This window comes from Oncorhynchus mykiss, chromosome 1 (assembly GCF_057628025.1).
Source record: "Oncorhynchus mykiss isolate SJ-2025 chromosome 1, ASM5762802v1, whole genome shotgun sequence".
Classification (NCBI taxonomy): Eukaryota; Metazoa; Chordata; class Actinopteri; order Salmoniformes; family Salmonidae; genus Oncorhynchus; species Oncorhynchus mykiss.
This window is the reverse complement of record NC_143022.1, coordinates 62,347,851-62,362,632: the sequence shown is the minus strand read 5'-3', so window position 1 is coordinate 62,362,632 and position 14,782 is coordinate 62,347,851. Positions and strand designations below refer to the sequence as shown.

The window sequence follows — 14,782 nt, the reverse complement described above, 5'->3', positions numbered from 1 at the left end:
TTGCAACTGGCCGATCTAACAGAAATCGCTCAGTTCTGCCTCCTGGGAAATACTAATGACAAACTTCAACTTGCCTCCCAAACTCCTTTTTTTTGTTGGTTATTTTGAATTTGAAATGGTTGGATTCTAGATGAGTCCTTACATACCAGTAAGAATTCTGTTTGAGCTTTCACAGCTCTTGATGATCTAATAGCCATTTACTGGAGTAGCTAGAAGTCCTTGCTAGAGTAATCATAACTCAAGGGGGTTTGTTCTTACACTGTTGCACAGTGATGCCTTACCGCTTGAAACAATAGCTCACGCCTTTTTTGTTGTTGTCTGAGACCCTGGTTAGTCTGTCGCTGCTGTGAGCCTCTGAGACTTGTATCCTTTCATCCATAAAAGTGGAAGTCTCACAGTGAGACTTTATTAGCCCCAACAGCATGATTTGTGAATGTGTTTCCTTGTTTGAGCTCAAATAGCATAGAAATATTAGCTTGGGAAGCTTTGAGCACCACATCAACCAGAAACATAGAAACTTAGCTTCTGTGGCACTGCTGTTTCATGTTTGTAATCCTTTTTTCCCTTTCAGTGCAACCTTGGTGAGAGGCTTGTAATGTTCTCTCACTCTATCCAGTGTTTCTCTAAATCCCCCTTCTCCTCCGTTCACTGGATTCAAGTTTTTGTTTGCATGTGTGTGTGTGTTAACAGTTGATTTTCAAAATCTACCCTAATCGTTTGGCTCCTCCTGGCTTAGTTTGACTGTCATTTTCTGTTCAGGTAGAAATTTGTCATATAGCCTAGGCAAGGGGAATTATACAGTCATTTTGTTTGTAAAGCAAGATAAGGCCTATAGACTACTAGCCTATGCAAAGTTATTGTTCGCACACAGCCACATCCTTCTCTGCCACTGACGTTTTAACCTTCGATAAGAAGTCAAACTACTGGAGTCCTGCCCACCCACTGGGGAGTCAGGTCCACCCAATCACATTGCGCAACAACAACAAAAAGTTATTTTTTATGCTCTACTTGTCAGTGTTCCAAATGGGACATTTATTTTTACCTAAACATACAAACACCATCAGAATTCATAGCAGTGCACTAAAATGACATTCAGATGAACTTGAATGACATTCACTCTCATGGGATGGGTGGCCAAAAATAAGCTAAAAGCCACACCCGCAATAAGCCACAAATATGACTGCATTAAGGCATATGTTTCTGTGCTTCTTTGGCTGTATGCACCATGCCACTGCCTACTTAATTTGTTCACTTAGCAAACAAAACTGCTCATAATCTATTGCCTTTATCACTGTCAACACACACCTATAATTGAACTTTAATTAGCTTTAAAACAGCACTATTTTCTCTCAGCTTCATGGCAAAATGTGTAGAATTGCATGAGATTAGCTATAAAACTGCAAATGTTTCTCTTTGCCCAATGGCAAAGTGTGTAGAAGTCAGAGGTTCTGGCTATGCTACTGCTGGAGTCACCTGGTATTTCATTAGCCTACAGGATTAGCCTGTAGTTGCAAAGAAGCAGGTTTTGCAGGTTTCTTGTCTTGAAAAGTAAACACACCTTGATGTAAGCCACCATGCTATTTCTGTACATTTTGTAGGCAATTCTAGCACTCCTAAAAACATGTTTAATCTTGTCTCCTGACTGGCTTCATTTTGAGACTTTCTAAAAAAGTTCTGTTCATTCATGGCCCGGCCCTTCTGAGATACACTATGTACACATAAGTATGTGGACACCCCTTCAAATTAGTGGATTAGTGGACTCCTAAAAACATGTTTAATCTTGTCTCCTGACTGGCTTCATTTTGAGACTTTCTAAAAAAGTTTCCTGTTCATTCATGGCCCGGCCCTTCTGGGATACACTATGTACACATAAGTATGTGGACACCCCTTCAAATTAGTGGATTCGGCTATTTCAGTCACAACTGTTGCTGACAGGTGTATAAAGTCCAGCACAGAGCCCTGACTTCAACCGCATCGAACGCCTTTGGGATGAATTGGAACGCTGACTGCGACCCAGGCCTACTCGCCCAACATCAGTGCCCGACTTCACTAATGCTCTTGTAGCTGAATGGAAGCAAGTTCCCGCAGCAATGTTTCAACATCTAGTGGAAACTCTTCTGAGAAGAGTGGAGGCTGGAATAGCAGCAAAGGGGGACCAACTCCATATTAATGCCCATGATTTTGGGATGAGATGTTTGACAAGCAGGTGACCACATACTTTTGGTCATGTAGTGTATGTCTAGACCGTGTCCTCTCTTTGCAATTTAACTGCATTAAACCCTTTACAGTGATGTTATTTTGATTTTTACACATTATCTTTGAAAGACAGGGACCTGACAAAGGGACATTTGTTTTTTTGCTGAGTTTTTATATATATACACTATTTTTTTTGTTTTTTTTGTCCCTTTTAAAACAGATTATGATAGAAACATGAGATTGGGTCACTGGTTTTCTTAGATGACTATCTACACAAACATTATTTTACCCATTGGTCAAAAGATGTTTGACTGGACACCCGACAAAGGTAAAATTTCAGAACAGTGCTACTGACATGTGGACTGTGACATTTTCTAAGGTCATACTCTGCTCCTTTCTGTACTGGGGACTTCAGGCACTTTTGACAGATCAGTTAGCTCTACAACAACTATCTGCAATATGTTTAAACCATACGAAAATGTGAATGTGGTCAAAACAATGTTGCAGGAACAGTGACCTTTCTCTTAGACTTTCATACATGAAAAACCTTAATGCCTCACTACCAAAATCTTCTTTAAGATAGCACAGTCTTATGACTGGCACCTAGTGTAGGCTTAAACAGCTTGGCAAATTCCAGGAAATTATGTCATGGCTTTAGAAGCTTCGGATAGGCTAAATGACATAATTTGAGTCAATTGGATGTGTACCTGTGGATGTATTTCAAGGCCTACCTTCAAACTCTGTGCCTCTTTGCTTGACATCATGGGAAAATAAAAAGAAATCAACCAAGACAACAACAACAAAAAATTGTAGACCTTCACAAGTCTGGTTCATCCTTGGGAGCAATTTCCAAACGCCTGAAGGTACCACGTTCATCTGTGCAAACAATAGTACGCAAGTATAAACACAGCCGTCATACCACTCAGGAAGGAGACCCGTTCCGTCTCTTAGAGATGAACGTATTTTAGTGCGAAAAGTGCAAATCAATCCCAGAACAACAGCAAAGGACCATGTGAAGATGCTGGAGGGAACGGGTACAAAAGTATCTATATCCACTGTAAAATGAGTCCTATATTGACATAACTTGAGAGGCTGCTCAGCAAGGAAGAAGCCACTGCTCCTTAACCCCCATAAAAAAGCCAGACTACGGTTTGCAACTGCACATGGGGACAACAATAGTACTTTTTGGAGAAATGTCCTCTGGTCTGATGAAACAAAAATAGAACTGTTTGGCCATAATGACCATTTATGTTTGGAGGAAAAAGGGGATGCTTGCAACCCCAAGAACACCATCCCAACCGTGAAGAACGGGGATGGCAGCATCATGTTGTGGAGGTGCTTTGCTGGCATCATGAGGGAGGAAAATTATGTGAATATATTGAAGCAACATCTCAAGACATCAGTCAGGAAGTTAAAGCTTGGTCGTGAATTAATCTTCCAAATAGACAATGACCCCAAGCATACTTCCAAAGTTGTGGCAAAATGGCTTCAGGACAACAAAGTCAAGGTATTGGAGTGGCCATCACAAAGCCCTGACCTCAATCCTATAGAACATTTGTGGGCAGAACTGAAAAAGCGTGTGTATGCAAGGAGGCCTACAGACCTGACTCAGTTGTACCAGCTCTGTCAGGAGGAATGGGCCAAAATTCACCCAACTTATTGTGGGAGGCTTGTGGAATGCTTCCCAAAACATTTGACCCAAGTTAAACAATTTAAAGGCAATGCTACCAAATACTAATTGAGTGTATGTAAACTTCTGACCCACTGGGAATCTGATGAAATAAATAAAAGCTGTAATTCTCTCTACAATTATTCTGACATTTCACATTCTTAAAATAAAGTGGTGATCCTAACTGACCTAAGACAGGGGATTTAAACTAGGATTAAATGTCAGGAATTGTGAAAAACTGAGTTTAAATGTATTTGGTGAAGGTGAATGTAAACTTCCGACTTCAACTGTATCTGTCATTTTAAGTGACCTGACCATCCATTCCTCCAACTGCTCATGATTCATGCCGTCCACTCTGTGTCCACTATCCATGACCCGAGTCAGCCAGTCATTCAGTCAGGCAGGGGGAGGCCTTCCTGAGCCTGTCACTGAAGTCCACAGCCTGGCACTAGACGGACACCCTCCATAAGGCTCCATCTGTGTTAGAGGTTGACGGATTTATGATTTTTTTCAACTCCGATTTTACTGGAGGACCAAAAAAGCCGATACCGATTTAATCGGACGATTTAAAAATTGTAAAAAAATACATCTTTAAAAAAAAGTTGTATGTGTATATATGTATTTGTAGTAATGACAATTACAACAATACTGAATGAACAATTACCACTTTTTTTATTCTAACTTAATATAATACATCAATTTAGTCTCAAATAAATAATGAAACATGTTCAATTTGGTTTAAATAATGCAAAAACACAGTGCTGGAGAAGAAAATAAAAGTGCAATATGTGCCGTGTAAAAAAAAAAAAAGAATTTAAAAAAAAAAGCTATCGTTTAAATTCCTTGCTCAGAACATGAGAACATATAAAAGCCAGTGGTTCCTTTTTTAACACGAGTCTTCAGTATTTCCAGTTAAGGTGTTTTAGGTTGTAGTTATTATAGGAATTATGACACGTCGACTATTTCTCTATACCACTTGTATTTCATATACCTTTGACTATTGGATGTTCTCATAGGAACCTCAGTATTGCCAGCCTAATCTCCGGAGTTCATAGGCTTGAAGTCATAAACAGAGCTGTGCCTCAAGCATTGCTAAGAGCTGCTGGCAAACGCAGTAAAGTGCTGTTTGAATGAATGCTTACAAGCCTGCTGCTGCCTACCACCGCTCAGTCAGACTGCTCGATAGATATCAAATCATAGACTTAATTATAATAAACACACAGCAATACGAGCTTTTGGTCATTAATATGGTCAAATCTGTAAACTATCATTTCGAAAACAAAACGTTTATTCTTTCAGTGAAATACGGAACCGTTCCGTATTTTATCGAACGGGTGGCAACCTTATGTCTAAATATTGCTGTTAGTTTGCACAACCTTCAATGTCATGTCATAATTATGTAAAATACGGTCTTTGTTAGGAGGCCAAAACTACTGCATATATACCCTGACTCTGCTTGCAGTGACAATTGCCTGCTAACATTTATTTTAACTAAATATGCAGGTTTATGGTTAGGTACATTTGTGCAACGATTGTGCTTTTTTTTTCTTCGCAAATGCGCTTTTGTTAAATCATCACCTTTTTGGCAAAGGTGAAGTTGACTGTGATTCGGTGATAAATTAACAGGCACCGCTTTAATTATATGCAATGCAGGACAAGCTAGTTAACCTAGTAATATCATCAACCATGTGTAGTTAATTAGTGATTTTGTTTTTTATAAGTTTAACGCTAGCTAGCAATTTACCTTGGCTCCTTGCATCCACAAGGTCCTTTTGATGCTGCACTCGTGTAACAGGTGGTCAGCCTGCCACGCAGTCTCCTCGTGGATTGCAATGTAATCGGCGTCCAAAAAGGCAGATTACCGATTGTTATGAACTTGATATTGGCCCTAATTAATCCGCCATGCCGATTTAATTGGTCAACCTCTAATCTGTGTGCCCTCAGTCCACAGCCGGCCAACTGCAGCCCTGTCCTGCTCTGAACCTGGTGTTATTGGGATTGGCCCAAAGCATTCCCGCCTGCCAGCCTATCCACTAGAATTTGCCTATCCCATTCTCCCCCACGGCTGTTCATCATGGAAAGCAGGTCTATAGACAAGTTCACCTTCCACATACTGTAGTGTACATGAAGTCTATACAAATTATAGGAATAAGAGCAGCTGAGAAGTAAACAAGGCCAGTGTTACAGCCTACAGGCCTACAGTTTGTAAAGAATTTTTGTCTCGCCTGTTTTTGCATACAATTTTCTTAATTGTTTTGCCGTTGTAGTTATCTGTGATAAGGCTGGGTCTAACATTCTTCTATCAAGGCCACACAGAACAGTGAGTAATGTCTTTCATAGGGTACTCATTAAGGTTGCAGTAGTGACTCACTTTGGGCAGTTAGTAGCCTAGCCTAATCCTAGTATATTTGTTAGTCATGGCATAATTTTAACAGCATACAAGTAATGACCCATCTCACTGATGAAGTCTCTGAATCCTTTCATCTCTTATTGTATGTCCAGAAAATGTGTTAATTTGTCAGTCACGCATCCTCAGTCTTACGCTTACTGTGTCATGACTGGAGCAGAGAGATGACATCGTGCCTGCCTGTCACTGTGAAGGGCGGGTTCACTGAGCCACTGAGATGTAGACTGATGTTTTGTGTTCATGTTTTTTTTCATCTACATTAAACAAAAATATCAATGCAACATGCAACCATTTCAAATGTTTTACAGAGTTACAGTTCATATAAGGAAATCGGTCAATTTAAGTAAATGAATTAGGCCTTAATCTATGGATTTCACATGACTGGGAATACAGATATGCATCGGTTGGTCACAGATAGCTTTAAAAGAGAACCAGTCAGTATCTGGTGTGACCATTTGCCTCATGCAGCGCAACACATCTCATTCGCATAGGTTTGATCAGGCTGTCGATTGTGGCCTGTGTAATGTTCTCCCACTCTTCAGTGACTGTGAGAAGTTGCTGGATATTGGCGGGAACTGGAACATGCTGTTGTACGTGTCAATCCAGAGTATCCCAAACATGCTCAATGGGTGACATGTCTGAGTATGCAGGCCATGGAAGAACTGGGATATTTTCAGCTTCCAGGAATTGTGTACAGATCTTTGCGACATGGGGCCGTGCATTATCCTGCTGAAACATGAGGGGATGGTGGCGGATCTTGTTACGGGATCTCTTGTCCATTCAAATTGACATTGATAAAATGCAATTTTGTTCGTTGTACATAGCTTATGCCTGCCCCGTACCATAACCCCACTGCCACCATGGGACACTCTGTTCACAAAAGTGACATCAGTAAACCGCTCGCCCCTACACACGCCATCTGCACAGGTACAGTTGAAACCGGGATTAATCCGTGAAGAGCTCACTTCTCCAGCGCGCCAGTGGCCGTCGACGCTGAGCATTTGCCCACTGAAGACGATTACGATGCCGAACTGCAGTCAGGTCAAGACCTTGGTGAGGACAACGAGCATGCAGATGAGCTTCCCTGAGACGGTTTCTGATAGTTTGTGCAGAAAGTCTTCGGTTGTGCAAACCCTCATTTTCATCAGCTGTCCAGGTGGCTGGATGTGGCTTATGGTACGATGTTGGACGGAGCTTATGGTAGAGAAATTAACATAAAATTATCTGTCAACAGCTCTAGTGGCAGTCAGCATGCCAATTACGTGCTCCCTCAACTTGATACATCTGTGGTATTGTGTTGTGTGACACAACTGCATATTTTATTGTCCTATTATCCCCCGCACAAGGTGCACCTGTGTAATCATGCTGTTTGTCAGATTCTTGATATGCCACACTTGTCAGGTGGATGGATTATCTTGGCAAAGGAGAAATGCTCACTAACAGGGATGTAAACAATTTTGTACAAAGAAGTTGAGAGAAGCTTTTTGTCCGCAAGGAACAATAACGGGCTCTTTTTATTTCAGCTCATGAAACATGGGAAGAACACTTAGTGTTGCGTTTTGTATATTTTTGTTCAGTATAGATTTGACAGTACCCAGCTCCACTCCTGTCATACCTGACTGACACTGACTGCTGAGACAGTGCGCACTGATCAGTAGTGTGAAGATTGAATCCGTTGTAATTGAGGCCAGAGGTTGAGGCTTTAACTTTGACATGCATAGCATGGAAAGTGAAGGAGGTGCTGTACTTTGGCTCTGGAACTTCAATCCAGTCAAACCCTCTCCCGTCTCTCTGTGGATAGGGACTGTTAGGCTTATACGGGGCGTACACAACCCGACTTTCAAAATCCTAACATCGCTGAGACTCTCAATTTAAACAACCGTCTTTCCTGTTCTGCCAATGTAGTGGTGTGCACATTAAACAATGTTGTACAGACGGGTCACTTAATACAAGATTCTTCATCTCGATACCATGCTGTCTCGCGAAAACAGTGATTTTAGATTGTTTGAACTTCAGAGATGTAACGATTTGACGCTTTGGTTAAGCACGAAATCATACTAGTAGTAGTCATCGCTCCTGTTCAAGTGTCTACACATTCTGGTTGATGCGATAACTTCGTCTCTGGCGTGCTCATTGATTATTGCTCATCACAGTTCTCAAAACTTGCAGTTGCACATCTCACACTACAAGCGTATTGCAGATTTTGTGCCGATGTTTAATTTTTGATCAAACATGTTTTGAAAATATTGGGACGTCTGGGGAGGCTCCGACGGGATTGGTAGCCCTCAGATTGTGTCTCTGACCCCCTCACATTAAACGAGCGTCGGTGACGTCAGTGTGCCCCGAGTGGCAACGACATGGTGATTTTGGCTATGATCTCAAACTTCTCTGCGACAGCTAAATCGGGGCCATAATTATGTATTGTACGCCCGGCTAAATAGGCTCTGTGTAAGTGAACTCTGCTGTGTCGGAATACTAATCAAATGTGTTGTTTACTTGTCTTCTAATATGCCCTGCAATAATTGCCCCACTTGGATGCATAGTTTTATTTAATTGACATTTCTTTTCACCTGACATTGAGTGGGCCCATCTACCTTGCAAAACTTCAGATTCCGGGGAGTCTTCCAACCAAGTTTTTTTGAAAGCCTGGGAATTTTGCAACCATATATATCTATCTCCTCTCTTCCAAGACATCAACCCACCCTTGTCCTCCTGTTTCCCCCTTCCTCTCCCCCAGGTCCCCCCTACGGTAGACTAGACGATGTCCACGATGGTGTACCCAAGGGAAGAGAAGCTAGAGAAGCTGTCCCAGGAGGAGATAATCTCCAACACCAAGCTGGTGATCCAGGGCCTGGAGGCATTGAAGAATGAGCACAACTCCATCCTGCACAGCCTGCTGGAGACCATCAAGTGCCTGAAGAAAGATGAGGCTAACCTGGTGCACGAGAAGTCCAGCCTTCTGCGCAAGTCTGTGGAGATGATCGAGCTGGGCCTTGGAGAAGCACAGGTATGTAAGCCTGAGGGAGGAGCTGAGTAGTTTGGTCTCATATCTATTTAATGCTGTCTTGCAAAATTTATTTGGTGTTAAAATTACCATTGGCTAGAGGTAGACAGTATAACAGATCTGGGATAAGGTTCTCTGCAAATGACTCAAGTTGGTTGCTGCTTTAACTTCTGAGGGTACTTATATTACACATCAACTTAATCTACAGTATATTAGACCAAGCTTAGGAAATCAGTCATGATTCACCCTTAACACAGCTGTCTGTTGTCTGTTAGGGTCTCTGTCTTTCACAAGGCTCTCTCTGCAATTGCCTTGTTCTCTTACCTCTAATGCTATTTCTCCATCTGAGGAACCAGGGAGAACTAGGATGAAAGCGGACTGAAGAGAACCATGGACAGCTAGTGATGTGCAGTGGTTTGATAACCTCCTCCCCCCTTCTCCTCAGGTGATGATGGCCCTGTCCAACCACTTAAACGCGGTGGAGTCTGAAAAGCAGAAGCTGCGAGCCCAGGTGCGTCGGCTGTGCCAGGAGAACCAGTGGCTGAGGGACGAGCTGGCCAACACACAGCAGAAGCTGCAGAAGAGCGAACAGAGCGTGGCACAGCTGGAGGAGGAGAAGAAGCACCTAGAGTTCATGAACCAGCTCAAGAAGTACGACGAGGACCTCTCACCCACTGTGAGTTAACAAATGTGTGGATTCACGTATGCACGTACAATACCAGTCAAAAGTTTGGACAAACCTACTCATTCAAGAGTTTCTTTATTTTTATATTGTAGAATAATAGACATAAACTATGGGATCATGTAGGAACCAAAAAAGTGTTAAACAAATCTAAATATGTTTTATATTTGAGATTCTTCAAAGTAGCCACCCTTGATGACAGCTTTGCAGACTCTTGGCATTATCTCAACCAGCTTCATGACGTAGTCACCTGGAATGCATTTCAATTAACAGGTGTGCCTTAAGTTAATTTGTGGAGATTCATGCGTTTGAGCCTATCAATTGTGTTGTGACATGGTAGGGGTGGTATACAGAAGATAGCCCTCCTTGGTAAAAGACCAAGTCAATATTATGGCAAGAATAGCTCAAATGAGCAAAGAGAAATGAGCATCATTACTTTAAGACATGACGGTCAGTTAATGCGGAAAATTAAGAACCTAACGTTTCTTCAAGTGCACTCACAAACCATCAAGCGCTATGATGAAACTGGCTCTAATGAGGACCGCCACAGGAAAGGAAGACCCAGAGTTACCTCTGCTGCAAAGGATAAGTTCATTAGAGTTACCAGCCTCAGAAATTGCAGCCCAAATAAAGTAAGACATCTCAACATCAGCTGTTCATAGGAGACTGTGTGGCCTTTATGGTTGAATTGCTGCGAAGAAACCACTACTAAAGGACACCAATAAGAAGAAGAGACTTGTTTGGGCCAAGAAACACGAGCAATGGACACTAGACCGGTGAAAATTTAGAGATTTTTGGCTCCAAACGGTGTCTTTGTGAGACGCAGAGTAGGTGAATGGATCATCTCCACTTGTGGTTCCCACCGTGAAGCACGGAAGAGGAGGTGTGATGGTGTGGGAGTGCTTTGCTGGCAACGCCTAAGTTATTTAGAATTATAGGCCCACTTAACCAGCATGGCTACTACATCATTCTGCAGCGATACGCCATCCCATCTGATTTGCGCTTAGTCCCACATAGTTCTGCATCAGATGACCTGGCCTCCACAATCACCCGACCCCAACCCAATTGAGATGGGTTTGGGTTGAGTTGGACCGCATAGTGAAGGAAAAGCAGCCTACTAGTGCTCAGCATGTGTTGGAAAAGCATTCCAGGTGAAGCTGTGTGAGAGAAGGCCAAGAGTGTGCAAGGCTGCCATCAAGGCAAAGAGTGGCTACTTTGAAGAATCTAAAATATATTTTGATTTGTTAACACTTTTTGGCTACTACATGAGTCCATGTGTTATTTCATAGTTTTGATGTCTTCACTATTATTCTACAATGTTGAAAATAGTACAAATAAAGAAAAACCCTTGAATGAGTAGGTTTGAAACTTTTGACTGTGTGTGTGTATATACATACATGCATACATACAGTTGAAGTCAGAAGTTTACATACACCTTAGCCAAATACATTTTAACTCAGTTTTTCACAATTCCAGACATTTAATCCCAATAAAAATTCCCTGTTTTAGGTCAGTTAGGATCACCACTTTTATTTTAAGAATGTGAAATGTCAGAATAATAGAAGAGCGAGTGATTTTTATTTCAGCTTTTGTTTCTTTCATCACATTCCCAGTGGGTCAGAAGTTTCCATACACTCAATTAGCATTTGGTAGCATTGCCTTTTAAATTGTTTAACTTGGGTCAAACATTTAGGGTAGCCTTCCACAAGCTTCCCACACTAAGTTGGTTGAATTTGGGCACATTCCTCCTGACAGAGCTGGTGTAACCGAGACAGTTTTGTAGGCTTCCTCGCTCGCACATGCCTTTTCAGTTCTGCCCACACATTTTCTATAGGATTGAGGTCAGGGCTTTGTGGTCAGGGCTTTGTGATTGTCATTCCAATACCTTGACTTTGTGGTTCTTAAGCCATTTTATCACAACTTTGAAAGTATGCTTGGGGTCATTGTCAATTTGGAAGACCCAATTGCGACCAAGCTTTAACAAGACTGATGTCTTGAGATGTTGCTTCAATATATCCACATAATTTTCCTCCCTCATGAAGCCATCTATTTTGTGAAGTGCACCAGGCCTTCCTGCAGCAAAGTACCCCCACAACATGATGCTGCCACCCGGTGCTTCATGGGTGGGATGGGATGGTGGAATTGATTTTCACTTTTCAAACCAAAGTACTTTCATCTCTAGGAGACAGAACGCGTCTCCTTCCTGAGCGGTATGACGGCTGCGTGGTCCCATGGTGTTTATACTTGCGTACTATTGTTTGTACAGATGAACGTGGTACCTTCAGGCGTATGGAAATCGCTGCCAGACTTGTATATTTTTTTAGGTTTTGGCTGATTTATTTTTATTTTCCCATGATGCTAAGCAAAGAGGCACGGAGTTTGAAGGTAGGCCTTGAAATGCATCCATAACTCAAATTATGTCAATAAGCCTAACAGAAGCTTCTAAAGCCATGACATAATTTTCTAGAATTTGCCAAGCTGTTTAAAGGCACATTCAACTTAGTGTATGTAAACTTCTGACTCACTGGAATTTTGATACAGTGAAATAATCTGTCTAAACAATTGTTGGAAAAATTACGTGTCATGCACCAAGTAGATGTCCTAACCAACTTGCCAAAACTAAAGTTTGTTAACAAGACATTTGTGGAGTGGTTGAACAACTAGTTTCAATGACTCCAACCTAGGTGTAAGTAAACTTCCGACTTCAACTGTATATACACACACACACACACACAGGTTATGGTGTGAGATTAATGCAGCCATCACGTCTTTACCGGGAAGGGGAAATGACCTGCATGGCCTTCATGGAAAGTGATTGGTCAGGGCCTCATTGATCCAGTGGTTGGAATGAATCCCCCTGGGTCATGTTAACTAGGGCATGCAACGTTTTACAACAAAAAATAGATGTTTCTTATTGGACAAGTCTAGGTTGTCGCTCCCTTTTTCAGTCCTTTCTTTGTCTTCTGTTTAATGCATATTGAAAATGACCCTGGCTGTATTCGTGAGTCTGTTTTAGAAGGTTGCAATGTTAACAACATTCAGATAGAACTGCATTTTGTAGGACAGATCATTTTCTGTCATATAGAATTGGCAGTTGTCAGGTTGATTCATTTAAATGTATATCTGCAACGTTGTCACTGAATGTCATTGAATGCACCAGACTTTCTCCTTAGTCAGTCACTGAAGCTGTAATGGCCCACGCAATTACTGCTGCTTAACTCAGCAGGACCCGTTCCAGATTAATCTCCTCTGAGACCACAACCCTCACCCTGCTATTTATTTTAAGGTCTTTGAAGAGGTTGCCTGACTAAGAAAATGTTTAAATGCATATGGATGTGCGATTTTCCCCCTAGGGTTCTTGAAGAACGCTGACAATATAGAATTTAAAATCTCTTCTGGGTCGTGTCATTAGTTCATAAAACGTAACTGAATTTTGAAAAGGAATCAAATGGTTCAGGTTTTTTCTCCCACTGGTCTTGAGATGACTATGAATGAAAAAATATCTGGTGTTCAGAATATCTGAAGAATAAGTACTGATGACATTATACTGAATGCAAGATTTTTCCAACATGGCTGGTAAAGAAACCGCATGACAGCTGCTCAGACAGACATGCCTCAGAAATGGCGTTCTGTCATGCGTTCAGGACGCAGCTGTTTAGATAATTAGGAGAATATGCTTGTCATTCTCAGTCTCTCTCTATTCTAGTGTCACTTGACTGAATGATTGCCATGAGTGATTTTAATATTGTAGCGGTCAGGGGTGCCGGGCTGGCCCACAAGTGTGAAGTAGCACAAGCTCAGACCAAGGTGGACCTTTTCTCCAGGGAAACTACCCAGGACTTTTATTCATTAACAGAATGTGCCATCGTGCTGGGTAACAATAAAACCAAACCAAAAACCTAGCTCTTCCTTTGAGCCTTTCTACGTGTTTTTCTGGTCCCTCTGCTACCGGACAGCTAAGCTGTTTACCGGCATATCAAAGAAAATAAAACATTTATCTAACATACTTCTCCTTACTGGGGTCAGGTCTACAGCCAATTAACGGCCGGTAAGTTCTTGTCCCGTTTTGGTCTGATATCCCTTTCAGCATTAGAGGGCTCAGCGTTTCAGCTCTTGCTGCTCCAGGGACACAAGCAGATCTGGCCAAAGCCAGGTTAAAAACAGTCTCCACCCAACTTCCAAGTGAATTATTTTCAGGTGTGTAACTTACCCTTTCAGGCCACCCCCCTCTCCTGGCCAGCTGATGTAGCCAACGAGAAGGAATATAGTGGCCATCTCACACACCCACCCTTTCTGGGTAAGGTGGTTGTCGTCCACACTGCGTTCCTGCGGGACAGTGCGTCTGCATTCCCGTATTTTGACCCAGATCTGTGGACGTGAGAGAAACCACCTGGACACTATTGTTGGTCTCCTTGTTCCTGGACATCCAGACCAGAGGAGCATGGTCTGTGACCAGCGTGAGTGTTGTCCCAGGAGGTACTTTAACTTCTTCAATGCCCACAGCACCCCTAGGCACTCTTTCTCCACTGAGTATTTGGTCTCGTGGACACAGCTTCCGGCTGATTTATATAGGATGGTATGCTCCTCCCTGCATATTTATTGGGACAAGCCTGCGCCCACCCATTTGTCTGAGACATCAGAACTGGACCACCATCTCTCCCCCAAAGTCCAGCATCACCAAGACCAGTCTGGAACACAGGGCCTCCTTTGGGTTCTGGAAGGCTTCTTCCGCTTTGTCAGTCCACCTGACCAGGCTGGGCTGGGGCTTTTATGGTCAGGTCTGTGAAAGGACCAGCTACAGTTGCATAGTTAGGAATGCTGGTT

The 14,782-nt window shown here is 42.3% G+C and overlaps 1 protein-coding gene across 21 annotated transcripts in view; it reads left to right on the top strand.

The window, feature by feature from the left end:
- Positions 1-14,782, top strand: part of klc1b (kinesin light chain 1b) — a 55,528-nt gene that overhangs the window by 8,485 nt on the left and 32,261 nt on the right. For 15 of the 21 annotated variants that reach the window (XM_036980946.2, XM_021606083.3, XM_021606092.3 and 12 more), the window contains exons 2-3: positions 9,010-9,279; positions 9,722-9,952. In XM_036980946.2, coding sequence (XP_036836841.2) covers positions 9,034-9,279; positions 9,722-9,952 — 477 coding nt within the window. In that variant the 5' untranslated portion in view covers positions 9,010-9,033. Of the gene's footprint in view, positions 1-5,803; positions 5,951-9,009; positions 9,280-9,721; positions 9,953-14,782 lie in introns of those variants that run through there. The other 6 variants (XM_090235522.1, XM_090235547.1, XM_090235505.1 and 3 more) reach the window with 1 other exon arrangement.